Genomic DNA, 22,025 nt, shown 5'->3' with positions numbered 1-22,025 from the left:
TTAAATATTTATTTAGACATTATATTTGATAAAATCAAATTACTATATCATAAATAAAATAAGAAATTTAGAGAGGATCAATTTAGACCCTTAAAAAAATTCAAGAATCAATTATCACGTTGGAAAAACAAATGTTGATTAATTATCGTTGGTGTGCTTTGGTGCCAAATCGCTTATGTCAATTGCTTCCTAAGGTGAACACAACTTTCCTTACTCACGCTTGAGGAAAGATTAGTGGAATAACTTTCTCTACTCAAGCGTGTACTCGTGATAGTAAGGAGTGTAATCAAAAGAAAATCGCTCAGAAAAGGTAATTATGGGTTATTTTTTCTTTTTCTAAAGAACACACCAGACAAAATATTTCCTTCGAGAATATATATAAAAAAGGATAATAGTTTTTGAATAAGAAATTAAACAATAATTAATTTCCAACTCTTATAAAATAGTACAATAATAATCCTTCTCAACCATAAATACTTAAAATTACTTACCAATCAAACAAACAACCAAAATCATAACCCTAAATAAATATGATTCACAATTGCAATACAACCCTTCTGAACTTTTAATACAAATTAAACTTTGCGTTTCAACTTTCAAACGACACTTAAACGAAGAGGGAAAAGGAAAAGTTTCAACTTAGCTTACATTTTTCACACTCAAACGACATGTCGAAATCACTACAAACAATCGATTTACCAACAAAATAAAATAAAATCAAATCAAATACGCCACACATCGGAGAATTCAATTCAACAAAAGCACTTAAGTTAAAACACGGGACAACCATCAACCACAACGCCTTTAGCAGTGGGACAACTAGCAAGCAAACAATGATCCGTGTCAATTGGATTAGAACCCCACCAATTCATATGCACATTCCGAACACCGAAAGTAAAATGAATAAGCAACGCCATGAACGCCACGCCGGCGTCCAACGCCGCCGACAAAATATAGTTATAACGTTGCCACCACTTCTTCCGGTACCGGAAGAGGAAGTAATTAAAGATCGTGCCGACTAAAATCCATGAGTTGTAATTAATCGGCGCGGCTGGAGGCATGCTTGCGGTGGCGCCGAAGAGGACGGGGAGGTTGATGAGAGGAATCCAGGATTGGTTGGGGAAAATTCGGTGGAGGAGATAGACGAGGGAAGGGCCGAGGATACCAGCGAGGAAAAACCAATTGAGAGCTGGGTAGTTTCCTTGAGAGCCGAATATTCGTTTTGGGCCGACTAAACCCCATATGACTGACGCGTCGAAGAAAACTCGGTCGCCTGGACAAGTCCATGGGCTGTTTGAGGAAGCGCTTTGATGGCATATTTGGTCCACGCTTGATAAAAGCCACCATGCAACGCTCACATTTATTGTCCCAGCTATTACTGTACCAATCAGCTGCGTACACGTGGATTTTAAAAGGCTGTTAATTCTTTGATCCACAAGGAGATTTGTAGTTCCAAAAATTTTCTATACTACTTTCATTCCTTATCTAAGTAGCTATCAACAATTGTGTACGTCAACACAAAAAATATCTACTAAAATTCGACCCTTCCCAAAATAATGCACAAAACTGCCCCTCCGACGACTCCAAACACAAAAGCCAAACTCAAAACCACTAAAAACAAGACAAACAAAGAACCTAACCAATCAGACCAAAATCAACGATATAATACAGAGCATGAGTGTGAAAGTTTTGGTACTCCATGTCTAATAGTGGAAAGTTTGTATATTCCAAAAATGATGTTGACTTCAATTAAATATACCTTGATTACATGTCATGTCACATATTAATATACATGTTTGATGTCATATCATTGATGTGTTAGAAAACCCATTATTGATGACAGAGGAAAAAAAGAGTTATTTATTTTTTTCAACAATTTAAGGAATAAAATTAGCATTTTATATCAAAATAAACTAATTTAATTTCAAGGAAGAGTGGTACCTGAACAAGGAACATGGACCTAGGAGGGATCTTCATGTAATGCCCTAATTTGAAATCATTCAGAAAGCTAACTGCTTGGGCCATGCTTATATATCCATAAGTCTTGAAGCATACATTGGCTATTGGCCTTCCAGGCAATATCACTCCCATCAAATACTCTGTTATAATATTCAGCCCTGGAGTCTGCACCATACATTCAATTCTTTGTATAAAATTAAAAAGAAAAGAAAAAGTTTTTGGTTAATTAATTACCTGATTAGTGGTGGCTGTGATGATGCTAATTGGGAGAGTGAAAATGAAAGCAAGGGCAGCTGCAAAAAGGAGACCCCACCAAGGCAACTGAACCTCCTTCTTCAAGAAAATGCAAAGCGCAAGGGAGGCGGCTATTGCCACTAATAACACTACATGAAACCACCAGGATGGAATGTCTTTATAACTCCTCATAAGCCTTGTGTGGATGTCTTCCTTCCCTTCTGATGAAGCTCTGAATTTTCTAACTATCTCCCTAACATATTATAATCACAATAATGATGATGTTACAACCAGTAATTAGTTTTATAAATTAAGTAAAAAAAAATTGATTATTTATTACGATTCAAATGCTACAAAATGAATCAAAACATCACCGATAGACCAAAAATTTTTGTTATCTTAAATTATTTAAAAATCTTAGCAAACATTTAATGGTTTGATTTTCTAATTTATTTTTCTAGTGATTAATTTAGTATGATTTTGTTGGTTTTGGGACCAACGAAAAATCCAAACAAACTTACTGTTAATTTTATAGAAGTAGAGAAACAAATCCATATTCAATAAATAATGACAAAACCAATGATCTCTTTGTCTTTGATTCAGTATGGTTGTCAATTCTTTGCCTTTTTCTCTTTACGTTTTCTTTCCATTCTCCATTTTTATTTTAGCTTTTGTTTTGGATGTGTCGTTTTGTTCCTTTTTAAAATTGGATTTTTTTTAAAAAAATTTATATATCTAACTTTTAAAATAGATGTTTTGTTTTTTATTCTTGTATTTGTCTAAATAATAACAAATATACATAGTATTATAATGTTTAGAAGGAATTGTCAAAAATGGTAAAATGGACAAACTATTATACTTTATGACAAAATCAATTACAATGATTTTTTGTTATTAATATTTTGCTTTCAATGGGTTCAATTTCCTTTTAAATAAAAAGCAACATAAACTAATCAATTTGTATTTTCTCCGAATAGGCAAACTAATATACCCAAATAGGCAAGCTTTGGTTTCTCAAATATTGTTTTGTTGTTATATATTTCTTTCAAAAAGGCTAATTAAATTTCATTTAATTATTTTAAAAGTTACGATATAAATCAATGTGAACTCAATTCAACAAATAATGAATATGATCTTTCATCATAAAAACTAAATAGATTTAACGTCATTAAAAAATAGTTTAACGTAAGAGAATAATTAATAATAATGAATAAATTAAAAATCTGACCTGCCATGAAACAAAGCAACGTGGGTAAGAGTAGCGGCAATGGCAGCAAAACCAAAGCCATAAGTAATAGCAAAGAACGAGCTTAAATTGACCCTTCCAACTTGCCCGTACGCATCCGTGTTTAGCTCAAAATTATTATCAACAATGGAAGTTATATCATACTCCTGCCCGCTCGAAGTGAACAGATCCGATGAAAATATTGGGAACGTTTTGGCATTGAACACGTTCAATCCCCAATAGGCAGTAGGGATCACCACGTAGATGAGCACCACGTAGCCAACGAAGATGTTTACGACGGCGAAGAACGGGGTGATCAGAGGGCTGCCTAAGAACGAAGCCACGGTGGACCAGTCAAGAGAAAATGAACCGAACCCGAGGCCTGAGAAGCCCGAGCCGAGTTGATGAGCCGTTACTGAATGGGGAAAGGCCCAACAGACCCATGATATGCTTTGAAGGGTTTGGAAGATGTAGCCTGGGAATATGTACCATGTGAAACTGGCTGTAAGAACTATTAGGAAGAATTTTATACGTGATGTTCGCTTCTCGCCTTCTTCTTCTTCTTCGTGTAATGTCCTGCCATTGCCTCAATTTAATTTCTTTCTCCAAAAATTGCAAGAAAATAATTTATAGTAATATGTTAAAAGAATAATAAGTTATTTAGGTCTACTTGTGAACCATTTCCATTTTTAAAATTAAGTTTATTTTCCTTTTATGTTTTATCATTACGTGCATATTTCTTAAATATAGCTAAATTTCATAAAATATAGACTACAAAGAAATAAAGTTGAAACTAAAAGTGGTATCTATAAACTTAATATTAAAAATTAAAAACAAAAAAACAAAATTATTATTAAACAAAATTTTAACAATAGGAAAGATGAGTTCATCCCTACTTGTTATAGTAAGAAAAACTCATCACTTCTGTCTGTAAGAAAAATAAAGAGATTTTTGTGTGTTTCTTTTAGGAGAATTATTATCATTAGTTAACTGAATTTTTAAGCTTAACATTTATGGAAAGTATTAATACTCTTCGTGCTTAATTGCAAATTTTATCTTATGATTATGATTTAAAAGAGAGAAAAAAAAAAGAATTTTGTGTTATATATACAGTTCAACTAAATTAAACCTCATGAATAGTTCATATAGTTAGTATAAAATCATCACAACACAAACAAATTATTTAAGAAATTTTATCGCACCATACAAACAGAATTAGAGATTTTTGAAAAATAGGAAAAAAAAAACTATTTACTGAAAAATCATTAAAAACAAAATTCAATACACATGAATCATAAATATGTTATCAATCTTTCCATTTTTGACAAATTTCCAAAGAAAAAAGGGGACTAAAATTAAAATTATAAATTATATCAATTAAAAAGCAATAATTAAGTATCTGTGCACTCTGTATTTTTGTTGATCAAATTATTCACAATTTAACTACTGTTTAATATTTACGGTATAGAATAATCTTCTCACTGTTTAATATCGGATAAATATTAAAATATTCTAAATGAAAAAAGAAAAAGAAAATTTTGTTGAAAAAAAATATTTCTTTAGTTAATTACCGGAAAAGGGAAATCTGCACGAGAGTATTCGGCCACCACATATGCGCCGGCTCAACCACGAACTTCCTCATCAAACCCGCCCACCCGTAACCTAATACCTATAACACCAATCCAACAAAATCTCACGATTTTTATCTTTAAATTGAATCAAATACTTTTCCATTAAAGTTCTTTTTTTTCTTTCCAAAATTCACCTGGGTAGTGATAACGAGAAGCCACGAGGTAAAGAAAGAAATGGTCCTCCAATAGAAAACCTTGATAATGGTAATAATCCCCACCGCATACGCCGACCCACTGCCGAAAGCGCTTCCAGCGTTGGCAAATATTGTAATAAGCACGTGCTCTTTCATGTTAAACGGACCCGGGTTGAACGAGAACTCCTTTGACCCAAACCCGGGGATCCGAAACTTTCTGGTGGGAAGAGTGGCCGCCATGAACCTTCCGATTGGGAGCGATACCACCTGGACGGTGATCTGAGTGATCACCAGTGGCTCTTTGCGGTAACTGAAGAATTGGTTCACGAACGACATAGCGCAACATGATATCAAACCTAGCGTCCACATCCGAAACGTCCATACCGGTTGTGTCACGTCGTCGGTTGTTGCTACCGTTAATCGGACTTGCTCTATTGGAGAAATATCTTCTTTTTCTAACAGTTCGTCCACCGTTAACGGCGTCTCTGTTACCTCCGTCCCCATGGCGCCGATTGCGATTAAGGAATCTGAGAATCTGCCTCTGTCTTGTTTAAGTAGTGGAGTAGAGAGCTGATGGTTTGTTTGTTTGTTTATTATTATATGTTTTTAGATATTTCATGGAGATAAATAAAAACTGGTAAATGCCATCCATTGCTATTATTAATAATTATTATCCATGAATATTATCGATAGTTGCTATCGATCATAACTTTTAATTTGAAGGAATGTGTTATCAGTGACTGTTATTGATAGTAACTATCAATGAATATCATCCATAGTTATGATAGTTGTTATTTTTGGTAACTTTCAATTTGAAAAAAATGTGTTATTAATTGATAACTGCTGCAAGCTATTGAAATATGTGCATTAGAAGGTAAGATTTAAATTTTAAAAAATTCTACATATTGGTTGGTCAATATTTATTATATTTAGAGTTATTGTGCCATGTTTTTAAATTATTTTTATGATTGTACTATTTTCCATAATTTTTTAATATAAATTATTAAAAAGTAGAGGCTACAAACATCGATGGATTTACATAGAGGCCAGTGGAACACGTACCCCTTTCACATTATCGAATTTTATATTTTAATATAAGTTTTGAAATATCAAATTACAATATATGTTAAATAATATTTTATTTTACGTAAAGTATCGTTGAAGTTTTACGTTCCGCAAATTTAAGAATTTTTGTAGGTAACTTATATTTTAATTTATTATGATATAATTTGAAATAGTTTATAGCAAATTGGAAATGAGATTATAAAATTTTAATTTCCCTTTTAAATTGAAGATTGACGTTTATTATTCTTATTAAATGTTTTTTGATGTTTGCATTGTAATTTTTCAATTACATAAAAAGTTTCAATAGAATGTTCTATCATCTTGAAATTTTTGATATATTTGTAAATATTTTTTAATCATTTTAGTATTTGAAATAATTTTAAAGTATTAACAAATAATGATTTAAAATTTCTCACGGTTAATATTTGTCAATATTTCTTCTGTGTTATAATATAATAAACATTGTCTCGATATAAACGGGCGTTGAGGCCTCCATGCAAATTATCTTAACATATGTTCATGATAATCTATTACCCTAGTTGTCAAGTGAGAGAGAGAGAACTGTATGTATGTATCTATATATATATATATATATATATATATATATATATATATATATATATATATATTATTGATGTTGCCAACAAATATTACAAACAAAATTCTAATTAAATGAATGGTAAATATAATAAAACTTAATTCTGATAGTAATATCAGACATCCACATCTAGAGAACAACTTTTAATAACATAAATTTGTCTGTACTCTTTTTTTTTCCTTAATATTTTGAGAGAGGTATTTTTCATTCATGATTTGTCAAAGGGTTATGAAAAATAATTGGTTGTGTGTCATTTTTATGCCCATTTATTCATTAATTCATCGAAGATGATTACACGGATGGGACATTAATGCCGGCCGATTAACCTGGGAACCATCGAATCAAAAGTTGAAACCCATGAGAGTTACGACAATAGTAATAATTAGGTTGAAAATATATGTTATTTTATATTCTCATAAATGGAATTTTTAACGAAATTCATAAATTATTTATACAAAAATAACAAAATTACTAACTTGATTTTTCTATAAAATATGATTATTTTTTAAAATATTATATTTTTAACAATTTTTCTTTAATTATAATTCTATCTATTTTTATTGTTATTTTTTTTTTGTAGTTTTTTAATTTATAAGGTCGTTGAAATGTGAATCTTTTGACTTTGTGATTAATAACATATACTGAGTTATGTTAAGTTATTTTTTGATATGTGGTTTCAAGTACTATTGTCATTTTATTGGTATTTTATATATGTATGAGAAGAATAATAATACATGGAGTTTGAATGAGTAATAACGTGGTATGATGTGTGGAGGAAGTAAACTCAACTAATTTGAGTTACCGCAAATTTGAATGTGGTGAGCTAGAGTCGTGGAGAGTTTGTTCCATACCATAGAATACTTGTCGACAATACTCTAGTGAACAAAGGTAAGGGCAGCATTAGTGGATAAGAGTGTAGATCTTGAACTAAGGTAGGCCAATGATGATTTAGGATTTAGATCAACTTCATCGAATAGAGCAAAACGAAATTCGTTAAATATGGTTGCGACATGATATGGCAAGACATCATGGTCCTAAACGACAAAGTCAATAGCAAAATATGTGTGCTTGTTGACGATGAAAGAAGATAAAATCTCAAAGTTCGGATACGATTATTTTATCAAATAAATCACACTTGTCATTCAAATTATTACACAAGTAAATGTAGCAAAGTGCAATAATTCTACATGGAAAGAAAGGAAAATACATAAAAAATAGAATCAAATTTCCCAACTGACAGTATATACATTAACAATTGAATTGATTAAATAGTTATAACATTTTTCTTAAAAGTTGTGGACAATGTTTTCAAAATCCATGGAGTGAAAAATAATAATTACTATTTTTTTCTTTAAAAAATCAAAAATAAAAAGTTGTGGACAATGTTTTCAAAATCCATGGAGTGAAAAATAATAATTACTATTTTTTTCTTTAAAAAATCAACAATAAATAAGACAAAATTGCTTCCCAGAATACCGAATATATGAAAATATCATTGTCCATCGATGAAAAACAATGACATACATTTATCGACATCTATAAGTGATAGATGATTATAATCTATAAGCCTTTATTATCATTAATAAACAATGATATTTTACTATATTTATAAATATTTTAGAAAACTTTTGTAAATGTAACAAGATACCAAACTATTTACTGTGAGTATAAGCCATCAAGTTAGCCATTTTTTAAATATTACAAGTTTGTCCTTCCATCTTTATTTTCTTCCTCGCGATTCGTTTTACTCCTGTTATTTCTTTCATCGTCTTACTCTTGATATTTCGTCTTTCTTCTTTCCTTTTTTTTGCAATTTATTTCTATCATCATCGTTTAATTTTTCCATTGTTTTTTTCTTTTCCTCTTTTTTTTCACTTTTTCATCGTCTTTCTACTTTTTCTCTTTTTTTCGCTACGATTTCTTTCATCTTTCATTTTTTTTATGTTGTGTACAAAAAATAGCAAAATCTAAAAGATCGTGTAAAAAAAATAAAAGATCGTGCATAAAGAATCTTGAAAAAAAATCATTTAGATTGAAGTAGCCAAATGTAACAAAAATTAAACGATAGGATTGAAAAGATATATAAATTGTAGTCATATCCAAAGAAGCTTTCTCCGTTTTTTGAATTGTTGTATAGAGTGTAAATATTTTACTTTTTTTTTTTTTAATATTTTTGAAAGAACCCCGATATTTTGTAATATAATAATTTTAATATTATTGCCTTTTCAAATGTGGATTGATTTGGCCTTTATCTTGCCATTGTTGAACTTAACAAACATAATATAACAAACATAAATAATAATAATTTGCATGGGAAATATCCTCCAAAGTATTTGTATCGTTGTGGAATATTAAAATTGATTTCATCAAGCTGTTATATGTTTGTTTTAAGGAAAATTTGGGCGTCATCTACGCCTCGTGTTTGCATTTACACGCTGGTGTTGATGGGAAATAATTTGTTTACATCATTTTCATTCATCGGTGTGTTGATAAAGATTTGTTAAACAATTTTTAATATAATTTGGTAAAACAATTAATTACTAATGAGAAAAATACTTAGTACGATGTTGTTTCATAGGTAAGAATTAAATATGTCAAAGATATCCGACATTGCTTTATGGATACAAATTGATTTGTTAATAAACACATGTAATAGTTGATTATTAATGTTTTCATGTATGATATCTAGGAGAAAAATATTGAATCTTCGACCTCAATAAATGGAGATTATGTCAATGTTCTTAGTTTAGCTCACTTTCTACTAGTAAGTTTGACATTTGACGATTAAAAGTTGAATATATGTATTTGATTCACCAATTTCTCTTTTTTGTTTAACAATCAAAGTTAACTAATAATGCAATTAAATGCAGAAAAAAAGGTAACACGATTATAAATTAAATTTGACAAATTATCGTAAATGACTAAAGTACTATAGATATTTACAAAATGTAGCAAAACTTTAGATTCTATTAATTGTAAACATTGTCTATCCGTATTTATCTGACTATTATGACTATAATCTAAAATGTTGCTATATTTTTTAAAATACTTTAGTTTGTTATAATTGAAAACGATCTTTCATATATATTATACATGTGAGTCTACAAAATTAAGGTAAACGACAAAAACATGAACATAACAATTAGAAAATTGGAGCTAAAAAAGAATACGACAACAAATATATTTTAGAGGGAGTTATGTATTTTAAAGGGTTTTTTTCTTTTAATGTATATGTGTTTCTTAGTTTATTTACTTTCTCATAAACCTTAAACCTATTTTTTCAAAGTTAACTTCAATCCAATTTCATTCAATATTAAAAATAACTTTCATGTAAGAAAATAGTGAAATGTTTTAGTAACTAAATTAAAAATGACAATTAAAAATAAAATAAGACAATTGTGTAACAAAGAATTCAACTTTCATTTTTAAAATGGAAGAGTTGTACTAATTATCTTTGAGCCTCAAAATTTTGAAACAAACCTTATATTTATTTCTCTAAAGTATATTGATGACGAGATAATTTAAATTTTGCAAAGTGTTGAGTGGTAGTTAGTATGACTTATCATTTTAAAGATAGATGTTCGATCTTTCATCCCACGCTTTTGAAATAAAGCATAGGGAGAAATAAAGATGAACTTTAGTTCAAAATTGTTATCGTCATCAATATACTTTAATTTAATATAAATTCCATCATGTTAATTATCATGATTTAGTCTAGTGGTAAAAGTAAAAAAAAAAAATCGTAGTCTTAATAACTAAAAGGTCAATGGATCAGGCGTCGTGTAACATTAGTTTTTACGGTTACAGTTGTTATGTTAGGTCAAGCCACTTATAACTATTTGAAAGACTAAAATTGATCTCGAAGACAAATATACTAGATTTAAAGCCTAAATTTTAAATAAAAACTTATTTGAATTATCTATGGAAAAATATATTTTTAAATATTACATTTTCTTTTGAATAATTTCTTTAAAATATATCTTGAAAGATTATTTTTATTCTTGTTTTCTTTAAAATAGGTTTTTTTCAATCTCATTTTTTATATTTTGAAAAGTTATCAAAACACTTCAATTTTTTTTAATGTTTTCTTCAAATTTAATTATTTTAAAAACAATCTAAACACAGAAAATATTTTATATTCACTAAATTTTAATAAAACTGTATGGACTAAAATTATATATATATATATATATATATATATAAAGCATCATTTAACAATGGTTCGGTCGCATACTTAGCTTGATGCTTGTTTTAGTGTCGGGGTCGGTGTTTGTTCGATCGACATTAGCCACACCTAAAGCCATAGCCCAACTGAAGGCGGAGTCAGTCAACCATAAATGCAGTGGAAGAAACGAACCGAGCGATTACTGGCGGGAAGGGCTGAATAAAGAAAACGCCATCTGAATTGCCGCGGTGAAGCACCGCCACAGTCTATAATGGTGAAAACTGTGGTCGGAGAAGAGTCACGGCTCAAAATCGTCGAAAATCGCCTCGCTCAGTCCGCAATTCCATCTGAGGTTCTTTTATCTCTTTTTGCTTCAACCATTTCATTAGGTTTTTGTCACTGACATTTATGGTTTTCTTTGTTCACAGATCGGCCTTGTGATCGGACGACTTAGCTCTCCATTAGATAGAGGTTTCGTTTTCGATTTGGTCCCAACTCCTCTCAACGATGCCGGAGAGGCGGCTTGTTCCCTCGTCGGCGCCATTAAAGACGATAAGAAGAAGGGATCGAAAGGAAAATCTCCAGCTGTCGATTCATCGTCTTTGGTTATCGACATGGATTGGGTTGCTGAACATGCTCGACAGGTCGACTTTAACATCTTTTGTAATTATATTTTTGGGATCTCAGTTTGTAAAAGAGGTCTGGATATCATTTTCATTCCAGGTTCGGAGAATGCTACCGGGTGGTGTGAAGGTGATTGGCATTTATGTGTGGGCTAGTGAACTGGCGGTTAAGAATTCAACCCTAATGCTTTGCCAGGTATCCTTGTCAAACCTTTCTCAACATGTAGATTTTATTGTTGAAGTTACTGTCTCTTTACATTGGTTAGTTTGGTTATGATGCTCGTGCATAATGTCCTTGGATTGGAATGCATGACAATTGAACTGATGTTCTAAGCTGCTTTATCGAATTTCTGTTCGTATCGAATATTCAAACCTTTGCGGTGAGCGCATCATGGATTTGTGGTAAAATTTACATAGCTAACGTTAACCTAGTGATGTTTTGTATTGGAGCGGCATTTCAATGAGTGGCCTTCTGATGAATTTTCCCCGAGTCTGGAATGTGGTTCTCTCTAGAGATTTCTCCATTATTAGCTGCTGGGACAACTTGGAGAGAGACTTGAAGTTGGAATCTTATAAGTGTTGAGCAAACTGAAATTAAAATCAGTTGTTATGGGGGATGGAGATTTTATCTAAATATTTGCATTATCGTTGTTTCATTCTGCCTAGAGGCCCTCAAATGCTATTAAATATATTGGTTCTTGCAGGCTGTAAAGGCTGTTGCGGAAGCAGCACCATTTTCAGTCAATGACTTGGAGGAAAGACTCCTCATCCATATCTGTTATAGTCCAAGGAGGTGTGTACATCGAAATCCACATATATTTAGCTCACGACTCCCCTCCCCCCCCCCCCCCCCCCCAAAGAATAAAAAACGTTTGATGTGCTGATGAACAAGTTTGGCAGGTGGACATGTAGGAATTTCTTTTTGACTTCAAATCTCACATCAAACAGCTTGCGTCCTTGTGATTTTAAAATGGGAAGAGTCTTAACATCACTTCAGACGTTTAAGTGTATGTTCAACTTTGATATGAGGTAACTTGCTTAACTATATATCTATATCATCCCCTCTTTTCTTTTCATATGAAGCTATATAGATTATTTATTCTCATTCTTTGTTGCTAGTGGCCTAAAATAAGGTATTCATGTGAACCTTTCTCCACCCTTAGAAAATGGGGAAGCTTTCTTCCTGATGATAGACGTGTTTGAATTTTTCCACCTTGAGGTCTTAGGACAATCAAGTTCTAGGGACGTGTTCCATTATATCCCTAATTAGGCCATGGGCGCAAAAAGAAAAACCTTGCACTCCACCTATGGAGCACATATCCTGTACATATGTGAATCTAAAGTAGAGACAGGAAGTTTGCAGAAATTTGTTTTATCACTTATGCGCTTACGGAGAGAAAGGAAATAGATATGAGGTTGGTAGTGAATTCGTTTGGGGAGACACAGCCTAATAGTTGGAGGCTAGCTATTGGGTTTGGGGAGGGCAACTGATTAGGAAATTATGCTTAATTAAACATGTAAAATTAATTATGCTACTTCAATATTAGAAATATTTATAAAACTCATGAAAATAATATTCAGTTAGCTTTTGTTACTTTAACTAGCATAGCTAATTTAATCCCATCTCTGAAGCCTTAGAAATCATAGGGTTTGAAAGCGTAAAGATGAAATGGACACAAAGATGAAAACTCATGGACTGAAATTTAAATTTGATCTCGAACTGTATGCTTGCTGTTGTTTCCTAAAACTTTTGCAACAATCTCGAATCTACCTCTCAGTATGAATATTCCTTTGTCTGTATCTTGCTACTTTTTGCCAGGATACCTGTTTGGAGGGCATCAAATATCCAAAGATTAATAGATGTAATTCATAATGGAATTTCCATTCAAGCTGATGTTCTAAAAGGTGCAAAGGCCGTGGTTGACGGAAATCTGGTTAGTAGAATAATTTTGCTTCTCAAACCTACAAGTAGGATCTAGGACCTTCTTTTTGCAACCACAGAAAAAAAAATTCAACGTATTTTCTGGAGATTATATCAAACTGTGCTAAAGCTGGTAAAGGTGGTTCGTGTTCATCCAATGGTGTTTAGGGAAAGAATGATGTACCCCTTCTGGGGGATATAGTGGGTTTCATCCAGGAAGCATTTGATGAATCTCATGCATGGATCTTTCTTTTATATTTCTTGTATGTAAGGAAAAGAAAAATACTTTCTTTACTTGCTTTTCTTTGGTTTTGCAAATAATTATTTAAATTTTTTAATAATTCTTTCATTTGCCTTGGTTTAACAATTATTTATGACCACCATCATCTCTCTTCTTTCTTACCAGGTTGTCAGCGATGACCCTTCAATTATAGGGGACTTGCATGAAATTGAACTACTCCTACCATTCCTGAAAAATACGTCTTTTGAAGGTTTACTGGTTGATTTTATTATATTTAAATGTTCTTTAGGGTTCTTTTCTTTGTTCAAACTTCTTTTTTAAATTGTTTTGTACAGCGTCCAGCCAAAAAGATGTTGATGGTATCATGGTCTTTAGAGGCTCTGTTTGTTCTTTTGCTTATTTGAATTCGAAAGAGCCTATTTCCGAAGCTGTAATGGAAATAAAGGTAACGTTTACATGTTTAATATTATTTCCTTGACATCATCTTGAAAATATTTTTTTGCCTAGTACATTAAGTCATAAAAGTCTTGTATGCTCTATTCTGAACGCTTTCCTATGCAATGAGCTGATATCTGATTGATCGATTGCAAATTGAAACTTCTAGCTGTCTGCTATGACAATTGTACGATGGAAATGGATTATGAATCACTATCTCCCATAAAAGTTACTTCAACTATCCTCCAATCTGATTTTCAAATGTCCAAATCTTTCCTCCTTCCTTCCATCTACAAAATCTCTTCGAAATTTCTTTTCTTGTTTTCAGTAAATGAACCTAAGTTCCCTTACGTGCTCCACCTCACTACTGCCTTCTTATTCATTCCCTAACTTCGAAGCTCACAATGTTCAGTGAAATGTGCTTGCTGGATTATACATTGTCAGACTTCTTTATTCACAAAAGACATGAAAGTCAATTTGCTTAGTGATAATCACTTCCACATGGTGATTGGTGTGACATAAAAACATCTGAACTGTGGGTCAACTTTTGGTTGACAATGTAAAAGATCAAGACAGTAGGGCTCTATCACTAATGGTTGTTGCATATTTTGCCCATGACAATGACACATGCTTTCTCTTCACACAGGGAGATATCATCACAAGTTTACAAAGTAGATTGGCCATAATATGTGATGAGGTAGATGCAGATAAAGATGTATCTAATGACGTTCACAGGGATGCAAATGAAATGACATCAGAACAACACGTTTCTCAGCTCTTCCTTCACTCATTAAGGTATGTAGGTACAATGGTACATAAAAGGATAGACACCATGATTAACCAAAAATGTTTTCATTAGTAAGTTTTTGGTCTAAAACTTTTTGGTGGTGGATCTTTTTTTAAAGAACAGAAAAAAAAACAGAAAGAACTTCCACGAGTCCAAGAAAAGGGATGATACGAAAGAATATAATAAACTAAACAAACTAGCAGATTCTCTGAATTACCACAAAAAAACAAAGAATCCATGAACCGTGCTACAAAAGAGTGTTCAAATCATACACTGTGCAAAAGTGATTTGAACACCTTCCGGATGCTATTGGCAGTTCAGTCGACCAAGTGTTCGAATTTTCTGACTTTAGATATTAGTGGGTATGAAACTCTCATTTTCTTGAGTGTTCCAATCTTGACTCTTGATGTCAGTTTCTGTATGCTTTCGGTTTGCAGGAAAAAGTGTGATCTCTCATTTCCTCGAAGAGTATTTATTCCTTGGTTGGCAGACATTTACATTTGCGACTACTTGCAACCATCTGAAACAACTGAGGTCTTCACTTTTCCTCATCTCCTCTCCCTTGCGGCCACCGTCCTTGGTGCTTGCATTTGGTTAATTTGAAATTTTCGAACTTTTGATTTATTTGGATAGTTTGAGACTCATTTTTGCAGCTGAAATTTGTGAGTTTAAACTGCGTTCTAGATCACATTTGTTTCCTGGAATTAAATTCTTTTTGCTAACTTCTGTATTATCGAACTTCAATGTAGGTTTTAAAAGAACATTGCACTGAATTAATGTCCATGGAAGCATCGATGGACATGAAATCAGTTCTTGAACCAGAAAAGGAGGCTCTTTCCTTCTCTACAGAGTTATTTAGGGATGTGGCCACCCCATTCCAGTCGACCGAGACTTCTTTAGTGAAGAACAACATAAATGATGATACGAGAACGGGAAATGACGTAGTTTCGCCGGGCAAGTCAAGTGGTATTAATATTATGGTAGCTGTTTTCGTCCTTATCATTGCGGTTATCATTGGCTTTGTGTTGCTTTTCATGATGGGGTCATGATTCATTAACTTAACCTTGTTATCTTTGTTACACAAATTTTGATAGCCAATGCCATTAGATGATAATAGGTTTTTCAATAGGGTTATTTTTAAAAATAACAAAATAAACTAAAATATTGCAAAATATAACATTATCTACTTTAGACTAGATCAAAATAGATTATTATCTATGCGTGTAATAAATAGTATGATCGATCTTCCTTTTCCATATTTCAGCTGTATGAAAATATTTATAATGAATAGAATTTAAAATTTTGTTATATTTTATAAATATTTTTTACGGTTGTCGATTATAATAAAAAGTTTTATTTGTAACTGATTGGTTAACTCATATAAGCTTAAAGTTATACTTTTCTAATGGTTCCAAATGCGATTGTATTGCTCTATTTATTATCTTGTTAGGGCATGTAAAAAAAGAACTGTTGGCTTCAGGTTATAGAGACGTCGAAGTCTCATGGGTTGTTCATTCTCCTTAAATGGTCAAATCAAAATAGAAAGCTTGCACATGGAAGACGTAAACTTTATTACCTTTAAATAAAATTAAGAGCACATATACCCACAACTAATGAAAATATGGACAGAAACATGTGTCTTGGAGACAAGAAGCCATGGCCTAAATAATGCCTAACTGAATTTTGAAGTAAAAAAAGCCTCCAAAAAATGAAATGATATAATTGAATTAAGATTAGCGAATTAAGAATATCGAAAAATACCACATTCCTTGCGTTCACAAGCTTCATCTTCTTCAAGCTTCAACATCATTTGTAATTCCTCTCTATGGTTGCTTCTCTGTGGCAACGTCACTGGGAAGATCGAGGCCTCGAGGAATTTTGCCAGGGTAATTAGTCCTTGAGATATCCAAACCTGTCATACTGAAAATAGCGAGTCTGATAAAATGAAATCTTGTGTTCCAAATAAAAGTAGTAAACTGTACGAAAAGGTGATCAAGAGAGAACTGGACAAGAAACGTTTTTACTTACCTCTTGTCAACAATAACCATGGATCGAAGCTCACAGTTTGTAAAACTGCATATTGGTGTAAATTTCATGTGTTAAAATTGAATGCAACTCTAGGGAATGTGACAACATGTATAATACAAAAAACACATTTGGCATCGCACATCAAAATGTCACCATTCAAGTATGATATAAACAGTTAAAGCAAGCCTAACTCAATTGACATATGAGTATGTTAGTGACCGTGAGTGTTTAAGGTTTAAGTCTCCTAACCCATATTACATAAAAAAAAAGTACACTTTGGCACAGATTTGAAGCTCCTAACTGACAAGTTCTATATTCAAACTTATTTTTGAAAAATTATTCTCTAGTTCTGCTGTGCTGCCTAAGAAATTGTCATTCAGATCAATGAAATGCTTACTATTTGCAGATTTCGCTCTTTATAGATGGATGGCAGTCATTTCCAAAGCATTTCATAAGCTCAAATAAGAACGCACTGTGGGTGACGATTGCAATCTCTTTCTCCTTCCGAGTCCACAGCCTGGCCAGGACAAAAAAACAGGGTATAAAAGAATCTAAGAGTTGTGAGTGCCAATACACAGAATAGATGCAGAATTTTATTTTATTTTTTCCCTAGAGATAATGCATAGAAAGGGCCTACAAAGAGTTGGAAAATTCAACATATGACAGCATAGATGTAACTGTAATGAACTAGTCTCCATTCAAAGGCATTAACGAAGGTCGTAAAGTAGCTACGAATCGAAACTATTTCTCAACTTATTCTTTCAAGTGAAATGGATTCAACAGTATGCAGATTACTGGCTGGAAGCAACTTTTCTTCTCCTTAATGAAAGGAAGAGACAACATGGTAGAACTCCTTAACTGCAAGAGACAACCAAGTAATACTAACGTGCAAAAATAAAAGTTAAGAAAACAGGACAAATGAGATTTATATTTGAAGTTTTTTTTTTCTTTGGATAAGAAATAGTTTCATTGGTAAATGAAATATCCAAAGAGTACAGCAGAAAAACCCAAAACGAGAAGTAAGATGAACCAAAGAGACACCGATCAAGGGAGATAGTTACAACAGAAACCAAGAGGAGGGGGCGACAAAATGGAGAGAAAAAACAGAAATATAATGACTGAATCGAAAATAATGGGCGATATAATAACCACTAGGAAAGATTACCAAGGTATGAGAACTGCATCATTGCCAACATTACTTAAACTGATTATGTCTTCTCTCATTTTCCAATTATTTGCACTTGGTTTTTTAATCTCCTGGTGTAAGCCTTTAAAAAATATATAATCAAACGTGTAGATATTTCAAATAAATAAAGTGAGCATTTACCAATTCAGAAACTTCAGTCCCCTTGCTACAATCTGGTCATTTGTCTCTCTGTTGTCTGGTGTCCACATGACATCATTATCATGTTCAATCTAGAGTAAATGAAGAAATGTTCTATCAAAAAATTGGTCTTAAAAAAAAAGAGACGAAAAATACAAACTACAGCAACATAATCCAGCAAAGCAGTTTAACTTGCCATGGAAAAATCAATTGCAGGGAAAAGTGTCCGATACTCGCTAATGCTTCTCCTCTTATCACATGGATGAACACCCTGTACAATGAATATAATCATTCGACATCACATAATATGAAAAACAGGGGACAATCTTTACTTTTAGCTTTTTAATTCATAGCAAACTAAACCAGTTCAAGTTCTTGTTCAGCTTATATCCTCATGTAGATAATTTTTGCACGTGAAGGCAAATAACTCCGTTATTTATCTAGAAAGCATTTCAAGCTAACTGTTCGACTTATATATGTCCTCTTCCCTCGTCAAAATTACTTCTACTTGAGAATTTGAGAGCTTAAATTTATGTATTGATTCAGGATGAATATTAGTTGCTAACATTTTATCTGAAACTGCCACAGATACTCAATAGTTTCATGTTAACCTTTTATATTAAATTTGTCAACCATCAACTTAAGTTTGTTTGGTCAATTGGTGATTTAAGAAGTCAGAAATATCAAAATGAAATCTTGAATTTCGAGTTCAACTTATGAAACATACCAAACGTTCTCTGCAAAGCTCTACTGCCAAAAATGGTGGACAGTGAAGGCTTGAAATTGCAGGATGGTTGCTGCCCCCAACGTTTGCTACCATTAATGGAGGAGCATTTATACCATCTTTGTACTCATCACCACCAAAGGTTCCAACTGCTGTTTGCATTGTCCTACAGTGCAACCATTGATGGTTGAAATAAGAAACATTTAATTAGTTTGAGCAAGAAAACGAGAGTCCTCCAGCTGGACAAAAAGAATCAAATCATGTAAGATGACATTTCATTCCAGAGAGCAGGAGGAAGAAAAAAAAAGAGACTAGCTCAATCATTCAGAGGGAAAGAAACGTAAAATTTATCCCTAACATAAGACAGAATTAAACATACAAGTTAAACAGAATTCAGTTCTTAATGACAATCAAACATCTTTTCTTAATGATATTTCAATTTGTTTTTAATACGCTTCAGTACATCAAGTTCGAGTGCCCTGATATAATTTACCAGTGAAACATCTTAATGGGACAGCACCCCGAGTTACTAATGCCTACGTTATTAACATCTATCATCTTATCCTCATTAATTATAGAACGAGATTAAGGAAGTGAGCAATCTTTGCATTTATTGCCACTACAATTTTCATTTAGCTACTATTATCTTTTTGGTAATAAAATATATTAAAAACCTATCAAGGAAAGTGATTAATGAAAGGCGGGAACTGAACTGATCAAACAGGTGTATTGTATTAAATGAAAGGCTCGAGCTTGAATTTTGTGTCTTTATTCTACTCCACGTCTATCTAGGTGATTCGATCTTCTGATAGGAATAATAAATATGTATATCCTCTCAGTTAGGCTATCTTTTATTGCCCTTAAAGTAATGTTAATGCCATATGCATAGTGCAGTTGTCAATTCAATATCCTTATTCCCTAATTTATGTTTGATTCCGTTGAATATAAAATTAATAAGATCTTGGAATTTGGCGGGTGAAAACTGAATGAACAAGATCTTGGAAAGTACCAAAAACATACCGCAAAAAGAGAAAAAAAATGGTGTATGAAACAACTTGAAATAAACTTCTACTACAAAACGACGAACATGCAAGTATTAGGATCCCAGAGGTAAGATATAAAGTAAACAGAAAAATTCTAATAAGTAAGCGTGAGATCACCATTTTTTTTGTCTTTTTGAAATGGAAACGAGCCTTTTATTAACAGTAATAGATGAGACCACAAATCCATAAAATAATCCAAATTTTCAAGATAAGCAAATGACTATTTTAATAAATAACTAAAGTGTGCTGGCTTCTACCCATTCCATACCTTAACAACGGGGAGACGATGACTAATTCGATTGTCTTTGAAATTCCACATGAATGCACATGCTTCCGCAAATTGTCAACCTGTTCCAATATCAAAGAGAATATATTATTATGGATCTTAGAACAGAGTGTCGGTGCGTGTTTTATGAAGAGGGTGAATGATTAAACTAGCCATACGAATGTTTTTAGTACATCGAATCGATGACCGTTTTTCCCTTTCTAAATGTTTTATTTCAGTATGTAGTCTCTCATATGTTGGAAAAATATGGATAACATGACAGATTTCAGAGAGAATGGTATAATTTAACTTATAAGTACATACCTGTTGCCATCCTAAAGGGGAAAGTTGAGCATCAAAATAATCATAAGATTGAAGCAAACTGCGATCCTTTTCCATTGCAACATTATGAGTTCCCTGCGCGTGCCTCACCTGTAAATTTCATGCAAAGTTCAAATGCTTGAAGAACGGAAAGAAACAGCTATGAACTCACATGTACAACTACAGATTAAAATTCAAGAAGAAAAAAAAAAATCGCCGACTTCAAAAGGAGTACGAGAGTGGAAACGTTATGTTACAAACCAGGTGAATAGTCTTACAACGGTGCGACGGGTACAAACTCAGACCTCCTGCAGAGTCCATATATCTACAAACCAAAATAGAAAGCCAAAACAATCAAACAAAAACATCTCAGGAACAAAAAAATCTCATGCGCAGAGTAGAACAGAAATTCATTCGAGGTCTCACACTTCAAAAAATCAAAATCAGAATCGATCTAGTCAACGAGAAATAACAAAGAAGCTCTGAAGAAAAAGAAATCCACATCAATAATCGCAACAATTCCGCAGAATCAACCACATTTTATAGTCTCTATGAAATTTCAATAAAAATCAGCATCAAAAGTAACGCCATATCGCATAAGAACAAAACCGTAAAAGATGTTGAAGGAACAGAACCAAATTCGACGGCGAAGGAAAAACGTAGCGATGAAGCTTCAAGACCAATGGAGTGAGGAGAAATTGAGAATTGGCGCCACAATAATTGCTTTCAGAAAATCGAGGATGGTGATATATATATATATATAGATATAGATATAGCGACGGATGCAGCATCGTAGTTTCAAAGGCGCGCCATTTAAGCCATAAATAAATCCCCAACACAACACTCGTGTGAGAACATTATTGTATTTCATAGCTTTTCATGATTACCCAAAAATTACACTATAATTATCTCTATTTAGAATAATATTTTTTTAAATTGAAAATTGGAATTTGAAAAATATATTTTAATAAGAAAATATTCTTTTGGAAATTGAAATTTTGATATTTAAATATTTAATATATATTTTAATATATATATTTTAAAAAAAAATTAAAGATTGGAATTTAAAATTTCAAAATATATTTAATAAAAAAATGTATTTTTGAAAATTGGAAATTGAAATTTAGAAATTTGAATATTTAATATATATATATATATATTAAATATTAAATATATAAAAAAGAAGAAATTGTGGGGTTGCAGTAAAGTTGCGTAACGGCTGATTATAACCTAAATTAGAATAATCTACTCCTCGAACATAAATTATATATTATAACAATTTTAAATATAACAATTAGATTC

The 22,025-nt window shown here is 32.2% G+C and overlaps 3 protein-coding genes across 7 annotated transcripts; 1 reads left to right on the top strand and 2 right to left on the bottom strand.

Annotated features, from left to right (window-relative positions):
* Nucleotides 1-457: 457 nt before the first annotated feature.
* On the bottom strand, nt 458-5,687 carry LOC103504008 (oligopeptide transporter 4-like). Its single transcript, XM_008468430.3, has 6 exons — nt 5,184-5,687; nt 4,990-5,087; nt 3,422-3,994; nt 2,194-2,446; nt 1,942-2,124; nt 458-1,391 (listed from the first exon to the last, which is right to left on the bottom strand). The coding sequence occupies exons 1-6, from the start codon at nt 5,685-5,687 to the stop codon at nt 771-773; spliced, it is 2,232 nt and encodes a 743-aa protein (XP_008466652.1). The 3' UTR covers nt 458-770.
* Nucleotides 5,688-11,065: 5,378 nt separating this feature from the next.
* LOC103503637 (uncharacterized) lies at nt 11,066-16,381 on the top strand. The gene is made up of 11 exons (XM_008467903.3): nt 11,066-11,363; nt 11,440-11,655; nt 11,735-11,830; nt 12,339-12,427; nt 12,535-12,663; nt 13,454-13,568; nt 13,962-14,046; nt 14,132-14,241; nt 14,878-15,026; nt 15,456-15,552; nt 15,768-16,381. The coding sequence occupies exons 1-11, from the start codon at nt 11,283-11,285 to the stop codon at nt 16,065-16,067; spliced, it is 1,467 nt and encodes a 488-aa protein (XP_008466125.2). The 5' UTR covers nt 11,066-11,282; the 3' UTR covers nt 16,068-16,381.
* Nucleotides 16,382-16,565: 184 nt separating this feature from the next.
* LOC103503638 (phosphoglycerate mutase-like protein 1) lies at nt 16,566-21,607 on the bottom strand. Of its 5 annotated transcripts, none has more exons than XM_008467906.3 (11): nt 21,359-21,607; nt 21,150-21,205; nt 20,985-21,048; nt 20,727-20,834; nt 20,406-20,485; nt 19,098-19,260; nt 18,567-18,641; nt 18,374-18,462; nt 17,444-17,563; nt 17,047-17,091; nt 16,566-16,938 (listed from the first exon to the last, which is right to left on the bottom strand). In XM_008467906.3, exons 3-11 carry the CDS (start codon nt 21,042-21,044, stop codon nt 16,842-16,844), a joined length of 837 nt encoding a protein of 278 aa, XP_008466128.2. In that variant the 5' UTR covers nt 21,045-21,048; nt 21,150-21,205; nt 21,359-21,607; the 3' UTR covers nt 16,566-16,841. The 5 variants fall into 5 exon arrangements, with proteins under 5 accessions (XP_008466128.2, XP_050939520.1, XP_008466126.2 ...); XM_051083563.1 differs by having other exon boundaries at nt 21,002-21,048; nt 21,359-21,481; XM_008467904.3 differs by lacking the exon at nt 21,150-21,205 and having other exon boundaries at nt 21,359-21,528.
* Nucleotides 21,608-22,025: the final 418 nt, after the last annotated feature.

The sequence above is a fragment of the Cucumis melo genome, chromosome 4, assembly GCF_025177605.1.
Source record: "Cucumis melo cultivar AY chromosome 4, USDA_Cmelo_AY_1.0, whole genome shotgun sequence".
In the NCBI taxonomy this organism is placed as follows: domain Eukaryota; kingdom Viridiplantae; phylum Streptophyta; class Magnoliopsida; order Cucurbitales; family Cucurbitaceae; genus Cucumis; species Cucumis melo.
Note: the sequence above shows the minus strand (reverse complement) of the source record. Positions and strands in the feature narration are given on the sequence as shown.